Consider the following 24,332-nt stretch of genomic DNA (forward strand, 5'->3'; position numbering starts at 1 on the left):
AAACAAAATAAGGTGCAGTTCAAGGCGGCCACACACAAGACGAAGGGGATTCTAGACTACGTTCACTCAGATGTTTGGGAGCCAGTAAGAGTAGCATCCTGAGGAGGACACATGTATTTCATGACCTTTATTGATGACTACTCATGAAAAGTTTGGGTGTACTTCATGCAGCACAAGTCAGAAATGTTTACCAAGTTTAAGTTGTGGAAAACTGAAGTAGAGAACTAAACAGGGAGGAAGATTAAATGCCTCTGATCTTACAAATGGTATCAGTGTTATGCCCCAAAGTTAGCCATGATGGATGGATCCTCTGAATGCCGAACGAAGGTAGTGGGCCTCAAATTAGATCACAAAGTGATCTATGGATGTGCTCTATTGGACAGGTGGTGTGCTCCAAATTCTTCATGGACGTGTCCAAGTCCCAACAAAGTGAAGAGGAGTTGATTTGGATAGAGCACGCTCTCGAGACAGGTGGTACTCTATGTAAGGCGTGTGCTTCCAACGCATTGGAGTGAAAAATCCGGGTTGGTAGAGAGTGGACGGATGGATGATTGTTTGAGGGGAGACTTGATGGTCCTTTGTTCGAGGAGAGGACTATTGGGTATACAACTGAAGTCCCACATTGACTAAAAGTGGGGATGATCATGGATATATAAGTGTGGACACTATCTCGGTATGTGACCTTTTGGGGTAAAAGTCCAAGAGCAAATCTATGAGGGCTTAGGCCCAAAGAGGATAATATCATACCAATGTGGAGAAAATTAGTGTCTATAGTCCTTACACAAAAAGTCTCGAGCAATGTGGAAACACTACTCTTTGCATTCTCTATCCTTTTTGCAATGTTGAAGATGAAACAATTTGTCACCTCCTCCTTCACTGGTCCTTCACCTTCCCCTGGAAGGTTTGAACTTGCACGGTCAATTAGAGTAGCCTTTGATTCTACCTTCCTAACAGTCTCCTCGGCCGTTAGCACTCATTCTTAGTACCTATCCCAAAATTTGGGAAGATTTTGCTCTCAGCCTGTTTTACCCACATTCCTTAGGCCCTTTGAAAGGAGAAAAATAATAGAAAATTTAATTGCAAAATCAACTACGCCAAGGACATGTCCAACATCATCATCGACCAGGTCCCGTCCTGGCTTCCCAGCAAAAAGAAATTCAACAACTTGAAAGGAACTCCATCTGTCCTCCCACTATACTTGCTTGGAAGTTGCCTTACTTGGGTACCCAAAAACTCAATTTTGATGGCACCATTCTTGGCAACCCGGTAATTGCTAGCTACATAGGAGTTTTCTAAGATGTTGATGGTAACCCTCTTATTACTTATTGCAGTCTGATAGGAACTGCAGACTCTACTTCGGTCGAACTCTTTATCCTCTTTTAAGGTCTCATCATCTTTTGTAACCATCTCAGCAGTAGTCTCATCATTAAGGGTGGCTCTTAAATGGTAATCAATTAGCATTTTTCATGGGGTAGTAGATGGCGTTGAAGTAACCTAGTATACGTCCAAAGCCCCAATGCTATTTTGCAGTTCAGCCCAAAAATCATTTTAACAATAGTACATAAAGGCTGCTTATAGAGATTGCAAAGATGGCGAAGAATTGCTTGCCTAGGAAGAGCGTCCCAACCTCTGAAGTTCCATGAAACGATCTTCGTTGACAAAACTGCTAAGTTTGCCTATGTCAATCCTGGGATGGTCCCGCCGAGGCCTCCCAGGACTTGTTTTACCACATTAGATCATCTGCAGGTTGCAAGATCTTTTTTCAATCTCAACCGTTGCCAATGCTCGCATCTCTCCGTTGATCATGGCCACGACGAGCATTCATTCCCATCCATCTCCCTAAACAACAAACACAATCCATTCTCACCACTTTTCCTTTTTGAACCAGAGAATACATGATATTAAAATAGATTATGACTGTGTTCAAGATGTAATTTATGAGATCTAGAGACTAATTAAGGACTTCCATCGTATGTATAACAAGAAGATAATGTTTAGCATATATGGTCCAACTTAAAAAGGGTTGCTGGAACTTTCTGCACACTATTGCAGAAAACTCTCTTCCTGGCGCGATTCCATCTTCTTCACATATAAGATTTCAGTATTAGTAGTCACTATAAACTAAACTGAGGAGCAACTGTATTTAATTCATTTAGATATAACTTCTGGTGTAATAAGATCCGGACAAGTATATCCAAAACCGAATTGGTTTGATTTTTTTATTTTATTTTCGTGGCCACTCTCCGAGCTTTCAGTTGAAGTATTTCCTGAACAACGCTTTGGAAATATCAAGAGCATCTCCTTCTGCCTTAATTGAATAATTCTCTGTGCCTGCTTGCCATTTGTTGGAGTACGATATCCATTTTCTTCTCCATTTATCCACCTGAAATCTCTTGTTTTGTCTCAAACTCTTCTGTAAATAACTGAAGAAACTCGAAGCCCTCGGCAAATAATACCTCTCCAGCAATCCGCTCCAGAACTTGTTTGCTGGTTACAGTAACGTTATACTCATGACAACAAGAATGGTGAAAAATAAAATAGATTACATAAATTTCAAGAAATATCTTATTAAGGAAGTAAGCTTACCATAATCATGAAGTTTACTCTGATTGGTTCTGGTGTTATCGTACCACATTGTCACTTGCGTTCTTGCATTCCATTCATACTAAACAAGGATAAAGCTTAAATTAACAAAATGGAAATAAATGAAAATCTGAGTCAATGAGTAGGCGAACAGTAACAGGCCAATTGTTCAAAACCCACCTGCCTCATCTCAGCTGAATTTACTGAAAGTTTTTTAGCACTTTCTAGCCATGTCCCAAGTAAGAAATTATCATCTGAAGCTAGAAGAGTGTCGATATCCATAATTAGTTCAATAAACTTCTGGCTTTGGAGAGCTAAGGCTTTCACATTTCTGTCTCGATATGCATTCAAGGCGTCCAGATAGACTTGGTTTGCTAACTTAGATAATACTTGCCGACTTAGGTCAACCAAGTCATACCTGATAACCACGTAACATTAGAATTGATAATGAAGAATCATCAAGCGTGGCTATTCATTTGTTATTTATCTTCTACCAGCCCAAAGAACACAAATCAGAAAGTAACAAAGAGTTCAAAAACAACAATCTTTTAAGACAATTTGAAAACAAAAAGTGTTTATCAGGGAATTTTACAGCTCCAGGGACAGTAATTCTAACAATGATTTGCACACAAACACATGCACCAAATAGTTATTAAATCCATTCCAATAAAGTACATGTTACAAAAGAACTGCCTATCCTACATTCTGAAGTAGAAACTTTATTCAGAAAAGCGTTTCTACAATTCTGTTAAAGCTCAGCTGTTCCCTCAAAACTGATTTCAGATTAAACTGAATCAGAATCAGGGCAGCAGCTCCTGTAAACATAAAAAAAGGCAATATCCTCCTCAGGCAACTCATAACTCCTCATAAACTGAGTTGACAGTCTCTAACTGATCTTTCAAGTGAGTGAGAGTTAAAACTAAATTCAACTCTTTCCATAATTTTCCCAATACAATTGTAATACAAAAGTGTACAGCTGATACACTTCCCATTGAAAAAAAAAAAAAAAAAAACTTGCCCAACCTCGCAAATGCTCAAATTTAGGTCCCAAGTTCTTATAATAAGCTTCATCATAGCAGAAATGCTCAAAATTAGGCTTTGAGTTCTCATTCTGGAGTTGCCTCTAGCTTAAATGTTCAAATTCAAGACTAAAAGAAGTTTTTTATAGTAGGATGTGAACCACTTTACAACCAATAAAAGATCTTTTCTCAACCAATCCCCCCGCCCCCCCCTAACATGTAGTCGTCATTGTGGTTCTAAACATGTTGACAATTGGGCAGAGGCCCAACTAACCGACTTTATGAAAAGTGAAGATCAATTGAAGGAAATAGAGAATTAGGTGCTCATACAATGAGGGGTGGTGTTATTGGAACCCAACATGTATCAGGGTCCCCAATACCTGATATATATCAGGTTTTACACATTACGGCTTATACATGTTATAAAGTCCAATAATAATATCAGACAAGACAATAATGCCCTCCAAAAAGACAATCATATCAGACTAGCTTTTTACATACTCATATGTTAGAAACAAGACAATCATATCAGACCATAATAATGCCCTTCAAAAAGATGAAAAACAAAAGCATAGAACAATAAGGTACATGAACAATTCATATAAAAGGACAAGATGAGCATTAACCATGTGTATCAGGAATAGATGTATGTCATAAAAACTAATGTGCTGTCCCTCCAAGGAGCAGTTGTTTTTTTCCTCTTTTTTCCCCAAAAGGCCTTCAGTAAGGGAAAACGTTCTTTTGAACCCCACCCCATACCTATAATGGCCACGTCAGCAATATGTAATATTGGCACGTCTGTGAGGGGAGGTTATATCATGCATAATGCTCGGACAATCGTTTATAGCCTATAATGGGCAAAAATACCGGACGCTACATTGCATAATATCAAGAATTGAGAAATAGAAGAATGAGAAAAGAGAGGAAGAAGAAAAAGGAGGAGTACGGGAAGAGAACGTAAGAAGAGCTCTCAATTGGATTCTGAATCCGACCCCTTATCCTTCTTATTCATTTAAGTCAGATTAAGGGACAGTTACACATTTACCCCATCAATACCTCTAAACAACATAAAAAATGGACCATAGACAAAAAAATACTAATACTCTGAACATGACTGTACTCTCATTAAAATATATAGACCATATAACAAGACCAAAATGCCCTTTATCTTATATTTTAATACTCCCCCTCAAGCTGGAACATAAATGTCTAAAAGCCCCACTTGTTACAAAATACCCCAAATTCACCTTTACTCAATGCTTTAGTAAATATATCACCTACTCGATTACTAGACATGACATAAGGGGTGACAAAATTTTTCCGCATTATACCATCTCGAATAAAGTGGCAATCAACTTCTATATGTTTGTGGTATTTTCATGAAAAATTGGATTGCTTGTAATGGAAATAGCTGCCTAGTTATCACAATACATAGTCATAGGTTCAGGGACCTGTAGATTTAACTCTTGAAGAACTGATCTGACCCACATCAACTCACATACAATATGAACTATAGCTCTATACTCAGTTTCTGCATTAGAATGTGCTACCACATTCTACGAATTACTAAATTTCCTCCTAAAAACACATTGGTTCAAATTAGACCTGAGTGGTTTCCTATAATACCTGCACAAAAGTTGCAAGCTTGTACTGCAGGACCTTTTGAGGTGCTGAGAAAGGTAGGTCCTAATGCTTATTGACTTGTTATTTGACTCAAGAATTAGCTCCACTTTTAACATTGAAGACTTGATGGCATATAGGGGCCACCCATCCATTCTCGATGACCCTTTTTGTATTACACATCCTGACTCCACCACATTGACTGACACAACACCCTTTTCCTCTTTTGATGTTCCTTTGGATCTTATTGCCCTCCTTATCGCACCGGCAAAAAAAGTCCATATTGATGCTATTTAAGACGAGCAAGTTGTTTTTACATAGAAGTGGTGAAGTTCAACGTTTCCTAGTACGTTGGGCAAGGTGAACGAATTTAGACTACACTTGAATTTCACAATATACAATTCAGTAGTTGGACCCTGATTTGGATTTACATTCGATAGGGTGAGTGAAAACGAATTTAGACTACACTTGAATTTCACAATATACAATTCAGTAGTTGGACCCTGATTTGGATTTACATTCGATAGGGTCGAGTTTCACTCACCCTAAGAGAGTTGGTGGGACACCAATTATATGCCGCTGATTACACGAGTGTCCACCCGAGGCATTGGGCCACGACTGGACCCACCACATTGGCTGGGTGGTGATTATTCATTTTAGGAGAGATTTTGTATTTCCTTTTATTTCATTTTTCCAAGTTATTAGAAGTTGGTTATGGATTTTATCATCATTTGAATTACTAAATTAGGGTTTAGACACAATGTTAGGTTTTTGATGAATATGAAGTTGATAATCTCTCTCTCTCTTCTATTTGTTCTTCTCCATTCTGATTTTCAGGCTGAAGCATCATCGTGCCGCATCATATTCACACCATACTAAATTATGTAACTCAATCTGATCAAAATCATAGATGAGGAATTTTCGACTTGTACCTGTATGTATGGCTTCCAGAAAGATCATCTCCTGCATCAAGGAACAACTTCAAGGCTTGAATCACTTGGTCAGTGGAGTACCACAAATGTGGCTGAGGAATATCAGAGCTCGTCTCCCTAAAGAAGAATCTTTTGGCACCATCCCTCAAGGAAGAATTTGGCTTCTGAACTCTAGCAAAATCAAAGCCGGATACTGATGATGGATCAAGATCAGGGAATTGAACAATAAAATCTCTATTATGGTCCTGCACAGGACATTAACAAAGATAAGAAAGAAAAGAATACCGATGAACACATTAAATCATCATATCATTATCAAAGAATGAGAGGAGAAAATCACTCATCACAATGTGTGAGGATATTGTATGAATAGTAAATAGATAAGTTATAAGACATACAGAACTGAATTACAGAAAGTTACAGTAAAACATTAACAATTAATAAAAAAGAAAGACAAGTGAAAAACGAAAGATAACAATATCTCCAAATCTGTTATTCTATAAGGTCCCTTCAACCTAAACCACCCTTAAAAAGATGTTAAGATTGGTGAAAGAGTCAGTCAATCCAATCCATTGCAAATGAATAAATCTGCACGAAAACAAATTACATGGGGATTTTGGAGTCGATCAATCTAATCCATTGCAAATGAATAAAAAATATAAATTCACCCGATCCGATCCAATCCACAACAGTATGTTGGTCAAATTTTTTTTATATCTGTTGAATTTCTGGAAAAGTGAAAAACTCCATTAACTTGATTTAATTTGAGTAGAATCCAATTACAATTAAACTACCTTTATCCCAGTTCCACCCAAAGTTAAACACTAAAGAAGAAATGACAAAATCATTTGATTCACAATCTTTGATTCCATTCTATTTAATAGTCGTGCCATAATAATATGGTTTTCTTGTTCCCATTCTTCTATCCTTTGATTTGGAGGACCTTCAATTAGGAACTTCACTTTCCCTTTGGAGCCCAAAAGGATTTGGACTGCTTGAGCCCACACTACATAATTTTGAATATCATGTGTGACAGAGTAATCTGGGTTATATTTCCATCTTTCACATCTACCTTTGTTGGTTCCATGTTTGAAGATTTAGCTATATGGAATAATACAAGAGTCTAAAGGCAAATTAACAACACATTCACTAAAAATTTCACCGGCATAGGGTGTGCATCCAGTAGATAAACACACTTCAGCCTACAATTAGATCAATCGCCTTCCAAATACAAATCTTTAATGCAAAATGATGCAAATAAGGATCTAGGTTTCAAAGCTATAAACTTGCAAACAGTTATATGCTCTGTTGATTTCTAGGGACAAGACATAAACATAAGAGATCTCAAGGGAAAGAGAAGAGAGGAAATATAGTTCTTGGGAGAGAGGATAGAAGAAGCCAAGGGAGAGAAGGAAGAGAAAAAGAGAGAGGTATATGGACGAATTTGAACCAAGAGGAATAGGCTTGAATGCTCTATCTACCCCATGCCTTGAGGTTGTATTTATAATTGTAGGAAGATGTTTACAATGACTACAATGCCCTAGGGCTACATGCTTCAAAAGGAAAAAGATATAAGAAGACATACACCGGCTTGCATAATTACAAATCTATACCATCTCTATGAAAGTTCTCCCTATTTACTAGCCATGCCACCCTTACACACATGGGTGTCTCTTAACATTCCCCCTCAAGTTGGTGTTTGTAACTTCACTTTGCAAATAACCTTGGTCAAAAAACTTGTTTGCTTGAAAAAAAAATTGATTGCCTTGATTTGATTCATCTTCTTCTTGTTCACATCTTGTTTGTAGTCTTCATCTTGTTCTCATCTTGTCTCGCCCTTACTTGGATATTCTAGCTAGATAAAACTTGATTGTGACAATTCATGGAATTCTTCATTATTCGTTACCTTTTTTTGTACTTCTTCTACTTCTCCCCATCAAGCTGGGGATCTCTTTGTTCTTTACCAAAAGACCCAACTTGCACGTCATAATAGTGAGAGAATAAAAATCACTCATAGCCGTATGTAGCCGTATGACAAAGCTCCATACACCAGTTAAAACGGTCATAGTCTAAAACAAATTGCTCAATTTCAAAGGCTGAAAAATAGCCCAACTTTAGGGCACAACAAAGAGACTACTCACTTTTTAAGAGTAACTCAAACTCAAATCACCTCTTGGGTGAGAATAAAAGACTTGAGTCAAGCTGGATATTGGGCACACTCCTATCCTTTTATGTAGTGGGTCTATAAGCATTGTTCTGAAATGATTTTCACAAATACAAATTGAAAGAAAGTACTTTGAGGAATTAAAGGTGTGAATAAAAAGACAGCAGCTCTCATACTTCAAAAGGAAGGAGACACAATGCAGCTCTTCATATTTCCAAGTAAGAAGGAAGCGCTTTTAAACCAATGGATAGATAAAATGTGACCAGATTTGACTCAAGCGGGAGATAAAAATAATTTCTCTATAAACATGATGATTGAGGAAATTTAAAATAAATCTCCAATAAGAAGCTTTTGAGATAGAATATAATAATGCAAACTTTCTAAAAATAGACTTCTCATATAACGCAATCAGTTTTTTACACAACTTCACCAATTTGGAAAAAAAAATATTCAAGAGATAATTCAGGAATAAGGGAGATTTAGGACATTTATTTGGAATCTAGAATTAGAAAACAAAACTTTCAAAATAAAAATTTTCAGACTTTGTAAAAAAAAAAAACTAAACTCATAATAGGAAAGACTTCTCCTAAGGAAAATAATGTAATATGAGATCAAGCAAAAGAAACTTTTAAGGAAGGAAAGATACTCCGGTTGGTAAAATTTTGACTAGATTTTGAAAGCAAATAGTAAACTTAACTAACATTAGCAAATCAAAATGTGAAGCAAAACATTCGGCTTAAATTCAGATTTGTGCATCCAATAGGATACCAGCATGACCTTTGATTCTTCCAATGTGGATATCTCTCTCTAGAAAGATCAGATTGAGAAATGGTTTTATTGGGATAGAAAGTTGACTCACATAGATTTCTTTTGAGATATATATCTCAATATAAATCCTCAGTAATGTTGGTACAAAACGTTCAAGAAATTGAGGCTTTTAGTTGCTACATGAAACTTTTCTACTGCTTGAGAATTTCTCTTTCTAGAAAAATCGGATTTTAACGATTCTTTTTGAGTTGGAAACTAGACTCAAAGGTCTTTCCAACGGTATATAATTTGCTATATGAAACATATGGTGAGAGAGTGAAAAATCCAACTAAAAACTAGGAATTGGAAAAGAAGACAAATGAAGAACAAAAAACACTTCTTTTTTCTTTTTCTTTTTCTTCTTCTTGTTATCATATATATATATATATATGTAAAATACCTTAAGTGGGGAGGGGCATTATTGTAATTTTCTGAGGGTTATCACTTACGGGACTATATGTTTCCTAACCTCTCTATCTCTTGATGAAATAATTTTCTAGAAATCTTTTGACATGGTTTCAGAGCTTGGTTCGACGCCTTGAATATTTTTTTTTTCAGAGCTTGGTTCGGCACCTTCGGAGTTTTCGGTTTGGCGTTGGAGATCATCGGTGAGTACTCCTTCGACATTTTCGGTGCTATCAGAGGTAGGTTATCTTTTCCCTCTTTCTCAGTTTGTCGGTTTTCGGTTCTAGGTTCCTGATTTGTAGAGAGGTTCCGTTGGGGTTGGTTTGTTGCAGAGATTTTGTGGGCTTTCGGTGGTTCTGTCCAGAGAGGTTCCGTTGGGGTTGGTTTGTTGCAGAGGTTTCGTGGGCTTTCGGTGGTTCTGTCTAGAGGGGTTTTCTTATCTCGTTTTCATTCCGATTGGATTTCGTTTGCAAAGGAGACTCAATCGTTTGCAGAGGATTTTGTTAGTTCTTTCACTTCTTCTTGTATTGTGGTTCTCTTTTGTTTCTTGCTGTTGTTCTTCAATCGGCACTGGGGTTGTCCTGCTTTTCATTTCAGAAGATTCAGGTTCTCTGGGTAAGGCGTTAGAAACGAAAACAATGCTCTCTTATTTCTGTTGGATTTTGTCGTTGTAGAGGTTGAGTTTTGTCGTTGGAATTTGTTGTTGCAGAGGTTGGATTTTGTCGTTGGAATTTTTCGTTACGTTGGATTTTTATCATCTAGATTTTATCATGTCATCTGAAAGGTTAGACTCGTTCCCTATTCGTTTCATGGGTAAAAATTACACTGCCTGAGAATTTTAGTTTCGTTTATTTTTTATGGGAAAAGAGTTATGGGTTCATCTAGATGGGAGTGATCCCGCACCTCAAGAGGCCGAGGCTTTGTCCAAGTGGACAGTCAAGGATGCTAGGGTCATGACCTGGATCCTTGGCTCCATTGAGCCTCACTTTGTTCTCAATCTGAAGCCTTATAAAAATGTTGCTGACATGTAGAATTACCTCAACAAGGTTTACGATCAAGACAACACGGCTCGGCGTTTTCAATTGGAATATGAGATGGCTAATTTCACCCAAAGTCTCTCCATTGAGGAATATTTTTCTGGTTTTCAAAATCTTTGGGTTGACTATTCAGACATTGTTTATGCTAATGTTTCTATTGCCACTCTCTCTCCTGTTCAAGCAGTGCATGAAACAAGCAAGAGAGATCAATTCTTGATGCTCCGTTCCGATTTTGAAATTGCACGTTCTAATATGATGAATCATCATCCTGTACCATCTCTAGATGCTTGTTTCAGCGAACTTCTTCGTGAGGAGCAGCGTATAGTAACTCAGGCTGGCATGGAACATCGAGCTACTGTTAGTGCCCCTGTTACTATGGCTTATGCAGCATAGGGGAGGAATAAGGGTCAAGATATGCATGCTGTTTAGTGCTATAGTTGTAAAGCTTTTGGTCATGTTTCTCGGGATTGCCCTAGAAAGTTTTGTAACTACTGCAAGAAACTAGGTCATATCATCTCTACTCGCCCCATTCGACCTACAAGGAGGCTGGTTACTGATTATCATGCCTACACTGGTGCCTCTAGTTCTATTGCATTGCCTGCTGCCTCGCCGGTTGTTCCTGCTGCACCTACCACTTCCACCCCACCGACCATACTCACTCCTGAGACGGTATAACAGATGATCATTTCTGCTTTCTCTACTTTTGGGCTCTCAGGTAATCCTAAAGTTTCTTCTAAGCCATGGTATTTTGACTTTGGAGTTTCTAATCACATGACCAATACTGTTGTTTTTCTTTCCAATGTCCGAAATTATGATGGAAATCAGAAAATTAACACCGCTGATGGCAGTTCTTTGCCTATCAGTGCTGTTGGTGATTTTTCCTCTTGTTTAACTGATGTTTTTGTATCTCCTGACCTCTCCAAAAATCTTATTTCTGTTGGTCAATTGGTCGATAATAATTGTAATGTCCATTTCTCTCGATCTGGTTGTGTTGTGCAGGATCAAGTGTCCAGGACGATGATCGCGAAGGGGCCTAAAGTGGAACGACTCTTTCCTCTTTTTGTTTTTCCTCCCACCATTAGTCCTATTTTCTTTCCTTTCCTTTGCATGTAATGTTGTTAATTTTGGACCTAAGATGTGGCATAAACATCTAGGCCACCCCAACTCTGATGTACTTCGAAAATTATTTAATTCAGGAGTCTTGGGACATAAAGCGTGTTGAATGTCCATCATGCAAACTTGGCAAAAGTAAAGTTCTACCTTTTCCTCATAATGCCTCTCATGCCTTGCAATGTTTAGATCTTATTCATACTGATGTTTGGGGGATTGCTCCTGTTGTTTCTCATGCGCATTACAAGTACTTTGTCACCTTTATTGATGACTATAGTCGGTTTACTTGGGTTTACTTTCTACGGGCTAAGGCCGAATTTTTTTTAGCATTCAAGCGTTTTCTTGCACTTCTAGATACTCAATTCTCTGCCAGCATCAAGGTCTTGCGCTTTGATCCTGGCGGCGAAATACATGTCTCATGAGTTTCAGAACTTTCTTTAAAGCAAAGGGATCGTCTCTCAGCACTCTTGTCCTTCGACACCGCAACAAAATGGTGTTGCTGAGAGGAAAAATCGTCATCTTCTTGATGTGGTCCGAACCCTTTTACTTGAATCCTCTGTTCCTTCTCGTTTTTGGTGTGAAACACTTTCTACTTCGGTTCATTTGATCAATCGTTTACCTTCTCCTACATTACATCATGTTTCTCCCTTCTTTAAGTTGTTTGGCCATTCTCTTTCATATTTTAATCTTTGGACATTTGGTTGTGTTTGTTTTGTGCATCTCCCTGCTCATGAACGACATAAACTTACAACCCGATCAGTTAAGTGTGTTTTTCTTGGTTATGCTATCCCTCAAAAGGGTTATGTTTGTTATGATCCACATGCTCGTCGTATACGTTGTTCTCGGAATGTCGTTTTCTTTGAAAATCAATATTTTTTTCCATCTCATGTTGAGCAACCATTTGCCTCTTTATCTCTTCTACTTTGCTTTGATGATTTTTCGCCAATTGTGGAAAGGTTCAAACTTGGTTTTGTGTATGGCCGATGTAGTGGCCCTGAGTTTGGTTCTACTTCCTCTGTGCCCCCTCCGATCTTGTCCTGTCACCTAATCCTACTCTTGCACCAGCTTCCACCGCTCTTCGCCGGTCTACTTGCTCTTCTAGGTCTCCTCATTGGTATTGTTACTCCTCCACTGTCTCTCCTGTCACTACTTTATCCTCTATTTCCATTCCCACTTGTTACAAATAGGCCATGGCACATGAGTGTTGGCAACATGCAATGCAAACAGAACTTCGAGCACTTGAGGAGAATCACACTTGGGATATTGTTCTTTGCCCTCCTCTCCTTGAGCCTCTTGGGAGTAAATGGGTTTTCTCTGTCAAACTTCGTTCTGATGGCTCTTTGGATCGGTACAAAGCTCGCCTAGTAGCTTTGGGCAACAAACAGGAATATGGGATTGATTATGAGGGGACATTTGCGCCGGTTGCCAAGATGGCCACGGTCCGTACTATATTCGCGATTGCAGCCTCTCAGTCCTGGCCGTTGCATTAGATGGATGCGAAGAATGCATTTCTCCACGGTGACCTCCAGGAAGATGTATACATGAAGCTCCCCTCTGGTATGACTATCTCCTCTCCTGATCAGGTTTGCAAGCTTCGTCGTCCTCTGTATGGGCTTAAACAAGCCCCCCGGGCTTGCTTTGAGAAATTTCATGGTACCCTTATTCTCCACCGGTTTACACAGAGTCAGTATGATTCATCTCTCTTCTATCATAAGTTTGCCGCGGGCATGGTCATTCTCCTGGTTTATGTAGATGACATCATTATTACTGGCACTGACTCTGGACTGATTACCAAGTTGCAGTAGGTGTTACATGCCACTTTCCATATGAAAGATCTTGGCCAACTCACGTACTTCTTAGGAGTGGAAGTCCATCATCGGGCCAATGGTATTTTCTTAAACTAGCATAAGTATCTTCAAGATATTATTACCTTGGCTGGTTTGGAGGACACTTCTTCTGTTGATACTCCTATGGAGGTAAATGTCAAATACAGGAAAGATGAAGGGGACCTTCTAGATGACCCTACACTCTATCGGCGCTTGGTTGGGAGTCTCATCTACTTGACCACTACTCGTCCTGACATCTCCTATGCCGTTCATCAGGTTAGTCAGTTTATGTCCTCTCCTCGTCATCTCCATATTGCTGCAGTTCGATGCATCATCCGCTATCTTTGAGGTTCTCCTACTCGTGGGTTATTCTTTCCTACAGGCTCCTCTCTTCAACTTATTGCTTATAGTGATCCTGATTGAGCTGGGTGTCCGGATACCCGTCACACTACTACAGGTTGGTGTATGTTTTTAGGTGATGCCTTAATTTCTTGGAGATGTAAAAAACAAGATCGTGTTTCTAAATCCTCTACTGAAGTTGAGTATCGTGCCATGTCTACTGCTTGTTTTGAGATTGTATGGCTATGCAGTCTTCTTGTGGAACTTGAGTTCCCTCAGACTACTTCTACCCCTCTTCATGCTGATAACACTAGTGCTATTCAGATTGCCACCAACCCTGTTTTCCATGAACGCACCAAGCACATTGAGGTTGATTGTCATTCTATCCGCGATACCTTGGATAGTCGGGTGATCTCTCTTCCTTACATTTCTTCGGATCTCCAAGTGGCCTATGTCTTCACCAAAGCCATGACTCGGCAGCGGCATCAATTTTTGGTTGGCAAATTGTTGTTGGTTGACTTACCAGCATCAATTTGAGGGAGGATGTTATCGTATATTATTGTCATTTCTGTACCATGAACGGGTATTATTGTAATTTCTGTACCTTATAACTTAACCTATGTATATCTATGTATCGGGAGTAAATAAACGTTATCGAGATCAATCGATTTCGATCTCTTGTTTCGGGAAATCAAAATAAGCTTCAGAAAATCTTGTCAAAGACATAAACACAAAGATCTCAAGGGAAGGAGAGAAGAGAGGAATTCTAGCTCTTGGGAGAGAAGGAAGAGGATAAGTGAGAGAGGTGTATGGAGGAATTTGAGACAAGAGGAATAGACTTGAATGCTCTATCCCATGCCTTGAGGTTGTATTTATAGTTGTAGTAAGATGTTTACAATGACTACAATGCCCTTAGGGCTACATGCTTCAAAAGGAAAAAGACTTAAGAGGACATACACCAGCTTGCATAATTACAATTTTATGTCATCTCTAAGAAACTTCTCCTCATTTACTAATGCCACCCCTACACACGTGGGTGTCTCTTAACATGCTCCAATTAAACAAATTTGAGGCATAAAGTCCTTCCGTTTTCCTCAGAGAATATTCACAGGCAGTAGGCAAGCAGAGAGGCACCATCAAGGGCTAAAAAATTAGGTACTTACATCATTACCCTATAGTAATGACTCTAATACCACAACCTGGAGGTTGAGTAAACCATAAAACAAGAGAAAAAGGGCCGCCGCAAGAGCTGGAGAACCAGAAAAAAAAAAAAAAAACAGAAAAAAAAAGAGGAAAAGAAGACCTAAATCAGATTGAGCATTGCTCTGATACTATGTAAAGGGGTACAAATCAAATCTTGAAGGAGATAGAGGAAATAAGTGTGAAAACCAGCAGCAGCTGTCAACTTCTCATAGAAGGAAAGAGGAGATTAGAGATAAATCATCTCTCCTCCTTTAAGTACACTAGTAAGGGTTAAAAGACAATATTGCCCCTTCATAAACTACTACAATTAAAAACACTTTAAGTTAACTTCCTAATCTACCCACAAATCCTATAAAGAGAATAAGTATGGCGAATTAAAAAGACACCCTTATGTCATTCAACACTTCTTATTAACAAGATGTTAATCATGGAAAGAAAGCCAGCAGAGCAGCAAGAAGCTGAACATCATATAAAGAACTGGACAAGGACCAGGATTGATGTCTATTGGGGTTGTTTCCTTTTATTTATAATCAATTTGTTAAAGAATAGTCCCACATGGATCATTGAGTACAACGATCTTGAGTTTTTTTTTTTTTTTTGAAACGATGCTGATTTTTACTAATGCAAAAGCTCAAGAGAGCATATTACAAGGGAGGGAAACCTTCCCAAACAATGAGAGATTGCTGGGAAGTTCCGAATTTTGCCAATTTATCAGCCAAAGATCTTGAGTTTTTAGTTGGGAAAGAGGTTTCTTAAGTTGGCTAGTCATTTTGGGAAGAGCCTTAGACCCAACTTTATATGGTATCAGAGCAGGTACTCATATGTGGGTCTACACCTAATTATTCACTTAGAAAGCCACAAAAGAGGGCCAACACCTAAACTATCTACTTGTGGAGCCACAAAAGAGGGCCTACACCTAAATTATCTACTTGTAGAGCCACAAAAGAGGGCCTACACCTAAATTATCTACTTGTAGAGCCACAAAAGAGGGCCTACACCTAATTATCCACTTGTAGAGCCACAAAAGAGGGCCTACATGTGAGGGGGAGTGTTAAGGAATAGTCCCACATGGATTAGTGAGTACAAAGATCTTGAGTTTATTAGTTGGGAAAGAGGTTTTCTAAGTTGGCTAGTCATTTAGGGATAGGCCTTGCACCCAACTTTACGCAATTCATAGTTCCTTTGATCGATTTTTCATATATTGTAAGCAGTTTTTTGTCAAAACCTCAGCCACTTTGAAGTTAATCTCAAACTCTAGTCTGCAGCCTGTACTGTTGCCAAGAGGTGACAATGCTAAATTGATCCTCGGAAACTACATTTCTAATCATGTTCAAGAAAAAAAAACAAGAACTTACAGCAATCCCATCTGTACAGTTGTAGATGGTACCATAGAGAATTTTCCAAGCTGTCTCACTTTGACTCACTGCTTTGCCATAACGCCTTTGAGAGTAGCTTTTCAGCCATTCCTAAAAGAAAAGACAAAATTTTTATTTAATCCCAAGCTATCTGTGATCAAAACAAAAATAGGAAAATGTTAGCGGGTGATGAAACACATCCAATTCAAAACTTCAAGCTTAGAGTCAAAGAGGTATAAACCAAGTTCTTATACTAAGTAGTAGATCACTTCATGACCAGCAATGACCTATTATAAATACCTCTCCTTACATGTGGACCTTCTTTGGAGATCCCAACCTATGGATGACGTTGATTGGAAGCCAACTCAAGGTCAAGGCCCATCTGCTTTGTGAATATCAAGTTGCGTATTTGCTTAAGTGTCAGCAGGTAGTTTATGCTGTATGGAGCAGTTAACCGTTGTAAAAAGGGGAATAATGGTCATTGGCATATTGACCCCGACTTAAACTACAATTAATAAGAAAAGAGAAGTGTGACAAAAAGATGTGGATGGACTTCTGGACTGTAGAGAAAACTTCTCTTCTTCTTCCTTGTTTCAACTTTACAATGCATCAGATCAGAAAACGATCAATCCAGTTTTTTTTCTGATTTTATCACTGTATTTCTTCTTCTCTTTTGGTTTCGAAGTTTACATAGAAAAAGTTTTTTTTTAAACAATGGAATTTTATTTCAGCAAACAAAGCAAAGGAGCAACCAAAGGAGCACCCCCTTTACAACAAGGTAAAGTTTTAATTTCTCTATTCTTCTGAACTGGCTTCTGGTTTTCTTCTCACGTATTTGTTAAAGTGTCAGTTGGTAATTTTATAGTGAAGTGGCAATTTAGTCAGATCAATAATAGGTGATACAGTTCAGGCTGAGGGGTATAATTGTCATTGAAGAATTTTCCCTAGGTTAAGCTACAATTAGTAAAGAAGAGAAGGGTCAACAAAAAACCTGAACAGATTTCAGACTATATGGCATTTCTATTGCAGAAACTTCTCCTGTTTGTTCCATGGTTCCAACTTTAAAAATAGAGAAAGACATCCAACATAAATGCTCAAGATTAGTGGAGACGCAATCTTTGTTCTTATACTAGGTTGCAGATGACTTCATGACCATTTTTATACCTTTCTCAACAGGCAGCAGATATAAATTACACGGTCCTAAATCCTTCAATAAAGTTTGATGAACCTGTGAACCAACTATTAACATCACTGTTAAGGAATAGTCCCACATAGATTAGTGAGTACAAAGATCTTGAGTTTATTAGTTGGTAAAGAGGTTTCCTAAGTTGGCTAGTCATTTTGGGATAGGGCCTTGGACCCTACTTAACATGGTATTAGAGCAGGTACTCATATGTGGGCCTACACCTAAACTATCTACTTGTAGAGCTACAATAAAGGGCCTACACCTAAAACTATCCACTTGTAGAGCCACAAAAGAGGGCCTATACCTAAACTGCCTACTCCTAAATTATCCACTTGTAGAGCCACAAAAGAGGTTCCACACGTGAGGGGGAGTGTTAAGGAATAGTCCCACATAGATTAGTGAGTACAAAGATCTTGAGTTTATTAGTTCGTAAAGAGGTTTCCTGTTTGGAAGAAAATTGCCAAATTTTTACCATCTTTCAAGTCTGCCGTCAAATGCTACATCGGGTGCGGAAAAGAAACTTTATTTTGGACGGATTGGTGGATAGGTTCAAGCTGTTTGAAGGATAGTCATCAACGTCTTTATCAATTATCAAGATCTCATAGCATGATGGTTTCTGACCATTGGCAGCCTTCGGGTGGCTGGAATCTACATCTAAGGCGAGCATTGAATGATTCTGAAGCTCTGGAAGCCACTGGCCTGGTCAAAATGCTCTCAGAAGTGACATTAAAAAGCTTTACTGACACAGTTATCTAGACGCCGAACAAACAAGGTATGTTCTCCACTGCTTCTGTGTACCACCATATGATTGCATATCCGACTCCCCAAGCGGCACATCCTGCTGCCTTTGCATGGGCACTACCTATTCCTCCTCGAGTTAAGTTCTTTATCCGGACGATATGCCGCAAGAAAATCTTAACCTCTGACGCTTTACAAAGACGTGACACTAATGTTCCAAACCCAGAATGCCCGTTTTGTAATTCATCTCCCGAAACAACAGATCACACGCTTCTGCACTGTGCATATGCTCATAAGATTTGGACCGAATTGATGGATAAAATCAGTATTTCATACTGCCCATCTCAAGATTTACATAACACCATCCTTTGGTTAGCTCTCATCTCCCAAAATTGGGAAAAATTTAATCTCTTGCTGTGTTGGACACATTGCATGGAATTTATGCAAAGAAAGAAATAATCGAAAATTCAATCAGAAAGCTCTCCCACGGAAATTCTTTGTGATCAGATTATCGGTCAAGTAACCTCTTGGGTTCTCCAAAGCAAAGAATTCTACAACTTGAAAGGGACAAACATGCGAGGAAATTGGCGAAATGTTGTAGGTATGTCTAATCCGACAAGAGCCCCTGAAATGGTTGAATGGTCCAAACCCCCTCCTGGGCACTTTAAACTAAATTTTGATGGAAGTGCTCTTGGATGTCCGGGACCGGCTGGTTTTGGCAGAGTTATTCACGATGAACAAGCCAATCTTATCTTCTCATATGCGGGTCCAATTGGTGTATCTAACTCTACTAACACGGAATTACATGGGCTGTACAACGGTCTGAAACTTTTCAAGCAAAAAAAGGAAGGTGCTCTCTTAGTTGAAGAAGATTCTCAAGTCATTATCAACTGGTGCACAAAGCCATCCAAACCTCCTTGGCGTCATTGGGAGTTATTTGAGGAAATCTGTAAGTTAATTTCTGTTTTACATTGTACTTGAAAACATGTTCCAAGATCAGCTAATCACTTAGCCGATGATCAAGCTAAAAAAGGCGTTTCCCTCCAACACCTTGTTGTGGAGGAAATGTCTCTTTAGCTTTTAGGGTTGTAATCCTTTTTTCTTCAGTAATACATTCACACTTACTTCTAAAAAAAAAAAGAGGTTTCCTAAGTTGGCTAGTCATTTTGGGATAGGACCTTGGACCCAACTTAACACACAACTATACATTAATGATTCAAATATCATGTATGCAAGTAAATAATGATGAAGAAGTCTAAACTGGAGGGCATCTCATTCACTTCTGGGATTCAGATACTCCACAAGAATATCAGTGAAACAGTTAAGCTAAATCCTCACTCATCTTGAGCAAATTCCTTAAGATCTGGGACAAAGCCAAAGAATCAACTCAACCAAAGTGGGAGGAGGCTACTAAGCACTATTCAATCTCATAGAACATGGCTCTAGACAACCTTTTGGTGTCTTAGCATACAAAAACACAAACCACACTTCCTGGGTTAATCTTTTGTTGCTTAAGGAGATCTCCTCTGATATGAATTCTAGACAATACAGTGAATGCTTAAATCAAAATAGTGTATTACCTCAATTTGAACCTTTTCACCACGAAATGCCATCTCAGACATTAGTTCATATACAACTGGATTCTGCTCTATTCCCTCCATGCACATGCCAACTCCAACCTGTATATAAACTTGAACCAATTGGAACTCAAAACGTCTATTTGGAAAAAAAAAAAAAAACTGCAGTCGAGATTTTACCTTCTACAATTGATTACCATATAGGTCCTTTCAAATAGTAATTATTATGTTTATAATTACTTTTCTGAGAAAATGATGGGAATTAAGAGAGAAGAAACAAAGGATTCAAAAAAAGATACTACCTGGAAAAAAATAGACATAATAAAAAATAAAAGTTAATAAAATAATTGTATGGGTATTCAAAATATAGAAGTTGACAAGAGTAACCGGTTATCGCATCATTTTGTTAAGATTGAGCCTAGTTCCATCCAAAAATGACTAGCTACTTACAATACCTATTACTCGACCTTAGAAACCCACAATGTTTCTTAACACATATCTATTTGGAACTATTCTTACTAATGTTCCCCCTTCAAGTTTGGGCTTACATGTATAGATAATGAACTAAGAGATGGGTAATGCAGACATCCTCGGGATTCAATGAGGCAGAAACTGGGGCCAACAAGCAATGTCCTACACTAATACCATCCTAAGATTGAAGCCGGTTCCATCCAAAAATGACTGGCCACTTATGATGCCTATACTCAACCTAATAAACCAACAACTTTTCTTAACAAATATCTATATGGGATTATTCCCGCTTGTGAGAAAATCAGCTCAGGGGTAGTTTGGTCATTTTACATGATCATATAATTTATATTATGGCACTATCTTGTTCAGCATGTTTGATTTAGTCTATGTACAATTTTTTATATTCATAGGCCGAGTAAAATGGGAGTTATAAGGAAAAAAGTGTTTTCTATGTAAGAGGGACATTTTTGTTATTTCTGTAATTTATGACTTAAAAACCTAATAAATAGCATTGAGGGTCGTGCACAAACCCCTATGCAGCTCATTCAGAGCTTTGCCTCCTTTTTCCTCTTCTTCCTCTCATTCTCTCTCTAGGTTTTTCATACATTTTAAATGGTATCAGAGCAATAATTGTTGCTAGGAGTGCATCTTAGCTAGAAAAACCTCTCTTTTTATCTGGAGGACTTCGCAAAAACAAGGTGGTTTCTCAAATCTCCTCAGTGATTGGTTGGTAAAAATTCAATTTTTCTTCTTTTCTTCTACCATAACCCTAGGGTTACTGGTTCTATAATCCTTTAAAGGATTATTCATAGCTTGATTGCTCTAAAAAGGGTTCTTTTCGAGTGATCTTGGGATGTGCATCAACTATCCATAGACTAGTGCCTGAATCATCAACCTGTATGCTAACATCAGCCCTAATTGTAGTTTATTCTTCAAAGATTTTTTTTCTAATTGTTGTATGGTGTTGATTTGAGCACATACCACTTGCACACATCTCATTCCTGCCCTAACCCTAATTTTTACGAAGTGGGGCCCACATATTTGAAAATTGCAAAATGTTTGGATATTGAAATTGAATATTTTGGTGATTCTATACTTATTCTATGGCTGATTTTGGTGAAGTTTATGTACCATCTAGAGATATGGGTGGATCTAATGGTAAAGAAGTTATGTTTATGACATATAAGAAGTTGACAGGACCAAATTATCTCCATTGGGCCAGATCTGTGAGAACGTTCTTGAAGGGCAAAAGGAGGACAAAGTACATTTGAGACGACTCTCTAATCCCAACAACTGATGATTGGGAAGCTGAAGACAACCAAGTTATGACTTGGATTGTCAACAGTATTGATTCAAAATTGAGGAATCAAGTGATGCATTGTGAAACTGCAAAGGTTGTGGGTTTCTTTGGGGTACTTGTATGCTCAAGAGAGCAATTTATCTAGAGTGTATGAATTGTACACCAATTTCTTTGGTTTAAAAGGGGTAACAAGACAATTACACAATATTATGATGCATTTGTGGGACTCTGGCAGGAAATTAATGTGTATCATCTATTCACTATAGATGAGCAGGAATTGAGGAAACAAGAGAACCAACTACTGGTGGCGAAGTTTCTTGATGATCTAGGCGGTGAGTTTGACAGCATTAAGGCACAAGTCCTAGATTCAGAAGAAACACCTTCATTACCCACTACTTTCAATAAAACTATGAAGGCTGAAACAACTTTGGTATCCAAAGAAGAAAAAGAGAGTAAGGTGATAGATATTGCTGCATTTAATACTTTGAGCCCTAGACCTAGCCCACCAGACTCATCTCTAGGCTGGATAGGTTTTGGGAGAGGTAGAGGTAGAGATAATTTAGGCAGAGGTGATTGTAAGTCCGAGAGGAAGAGTGTCCATTATGGGCGAATTAACCATTACTCTTGATAGGTTTTGGATAAAGTTTGGAAAGTCTACCTAGGCAAACTCTACCAGTCATGAGAAATTAACCATTCTGCAATTCGGGGGAGAAATCAACCAGCTATATCCTCCTACAATGCTCTTTCTCGTGGCTCGTGTGGACCTCCGTTCGTTGCAAGGTCGGGCTGCAATTCTGTATACTGGCGGATCTGGTGGCTTTCAATAAAATGCTCACTGGTGCTCTCTGCCTGTATTGCTTTCTCTCCCAAGTCTCCCTTGCCTCACCACTCGCCATGCTCTGCGCCATCGAATTGTTAAATTTTCAGGGGTTCATCCCCTTTCAACCATTGTTTTTTGCATGCATTGGAAAGACATTTCTGCTTCCTTTGACACTTTCCTTCCTACTATTGTTCCTCAAACCCTAAACTAAACATGCTGCATAGAAACCAAGGTCCATATCAATTTGCTTGCCCCTCTCTTCTTCTTTTTTTAAATGATGTTGATTTTTATTAAGACAAAAGCTCAAAAGTGCAATTTACAAAGGAGGGAAGCCTTCCCAAACAATGAGAGATTGCTGGGAAGTTCCAAATTTTGCCAATTTATTAGCCAAAGAGTTGGCTGATCTAGGAACGAGATTCCAATTACAATGAGTAGAAGATACAATGTCAGCAATACTATCAGTGATGAGCCAGTGGCGCCAAGGGGGGAAGTTGTCTTTGGAACACCAACTAATAACCGTCTTCGAGTCGCCTTCAATGATTAACTTGCAATAGAGACGATCCCTGAAGATTTAGAGGCCTAACAGTAGAGCACTAACTTCAGCAATCTTAGAATCGGTAATGCCCACCGGATCAGCATAAGAAAAAATAGGGTCTCCATTGTGACCTTTGAACACACCACCTGCTCCAGTCGGCCCAGGTTATCCAATAGTACTACCATCAAAATTCAACTTAATGCAGTCGCAAGGGGGAAGATCCTAGATGGCCATACTCAGAGTTCTGCTAGGGCCAGTATGAGCGATCAAATTCCAATTTTCCCCAAGGGAAACCCCCGATACAGTGGCAAAATCCTTCCTTGTATGAAGCCAGCTCAAGATGAGGCCAACGGCATGAGAAGCCGTGTTGTCTAGGATGCTAGCTTTGGAGTTGAATCTTTGGTTGTTTCGCTCGAGCTTGCCCCTCTCTTTTTAACAACTAATGACAAAAAAGTTACATTCAAATCCAAATTATTATAAATAATTAAAGAAAAGTCCATAACTTCAACAACAAATTGATATCATATTTTTTTATCACAACAGAACCTTCCATAAGAAAGACTCTTCAGGAATTATGTTCAAAAACTTTAGTTGTCCCCCGAGATTTAGAGACTTACGATGTGATGCAAGACATGAAAAAAGAGGAGCTCATAGATATTTCACTTATACATGAGCAAGCTTAACATTTTCTGGTTCTGCAAATTGTTACAAAAATCCCCAAGAACATAAGATAAACATCTTAATCTTATGAATAATTTAGTCTTAGGCTCCTATATACCATGGTCGAATTTTGGCTGAGTCGAGCATCTATAGGACCAGAAGAGACTGCATCGAGTAAGCCATACATTTCAATATTCCCACCAAAATTATGCAACAAGCACCTGAAATACATGTCATGAAAACAAAAAAATCAAATGATGCCTAATATCAATAACATTATTTCTCCTTACATTTATGAACTAAAATAAAAAATTGAAGATTTTTTTAATAGTGTGGATTTATTAATAATAAATAAAACAGTTTACATGAAAACAAAAAGAAAAATACAATACTGTATCGGGGGCTTCCCTTGGGGAAAATTGGAATTTGATTGCTCATATGTCTGGCCCTAGCAGAACTCTGAGTATGGCCATCTGGGATACTCCCCCTTGCGATTGCATTAAGCTGAATTTTGATGGTAGTGCTATTAGATGTCCTGGGCCGGCTGGAGCAAGTGGTATGTTCAGAGGTCACAATAGAGACCATATTCTTTCTTATGCTGATCCGGTGGGCATTGTCGATTCTAATATTGCTGAAGTTAGTGCT

The 24,332-nt window shown here is 38.5% G+C and overlaps 1 protein-coding gene across 1 annotated transcript in view; it reads right to left on the reverse strand.

The window, feature by feature from the left end:
• Positions 1 to 1,975: 1,975 nt before the first annotated feature.
• LOC137955512 (alpha-N-acetylglucosaminidase) overlaps positions 1,976 to 24,332 on the reverse strand; it is a 77,626-nt gene continuing 55,269 nt past the window's right edge. Inside the window, exons 13-19 of the mRNA XM_068802485.1 lie at positions 23,806 to 23,908; positions 19,905 to 20,003; positions 16,401 to 16,511; positions 6,155 to 6,399; positions 2,764 to 3,001; positions 2,587 to 2,665; positions 1,976 to 2,487 (exon numbers count right to left, since the gene is read on the reverse strand). Coding sequence (XP_068658586.1) covers positions 2,252 to 2,487; positions 2,587 to 2,665; positions 2,764 to 3,001; positions 6,155 to 6,399; positions 16,401 to 16,511; positions 19,905 to 20,003; positions 23,806 to 23,908 — 1,111 coding nt within the window. The 3' untranslated portion in view covers positions 1,976 to 2,251. The remainder of the gene's footprint in view (positions 2,488 to 2,586; positions 2,666 to 2,763; positions 3,002 to 6,154; positions 6,400 to 16,400; positions 16,512 to 19,904; positions 20,004 to 23,805; positions 23,909 to 24,332) is intronic.

This window comes from Aristolochia californica, unplaced genomic scaffold (genome assembly GCF_029961685.1).
Source record: "Aristolochia californica isolate CCGP_79_NKW_82.1479 unplaced genomic scaffold, dmAriCali1.0.hap1 SCAF_2, whole genome shotgun sequence".
Taxonomy (NCBI): Eukaryota; Viridiplantae; Streptophyta; class Magnoliopsida; order Piperales; family Aristolochiaceae; genus Aristolochia; species Aristolochia californica.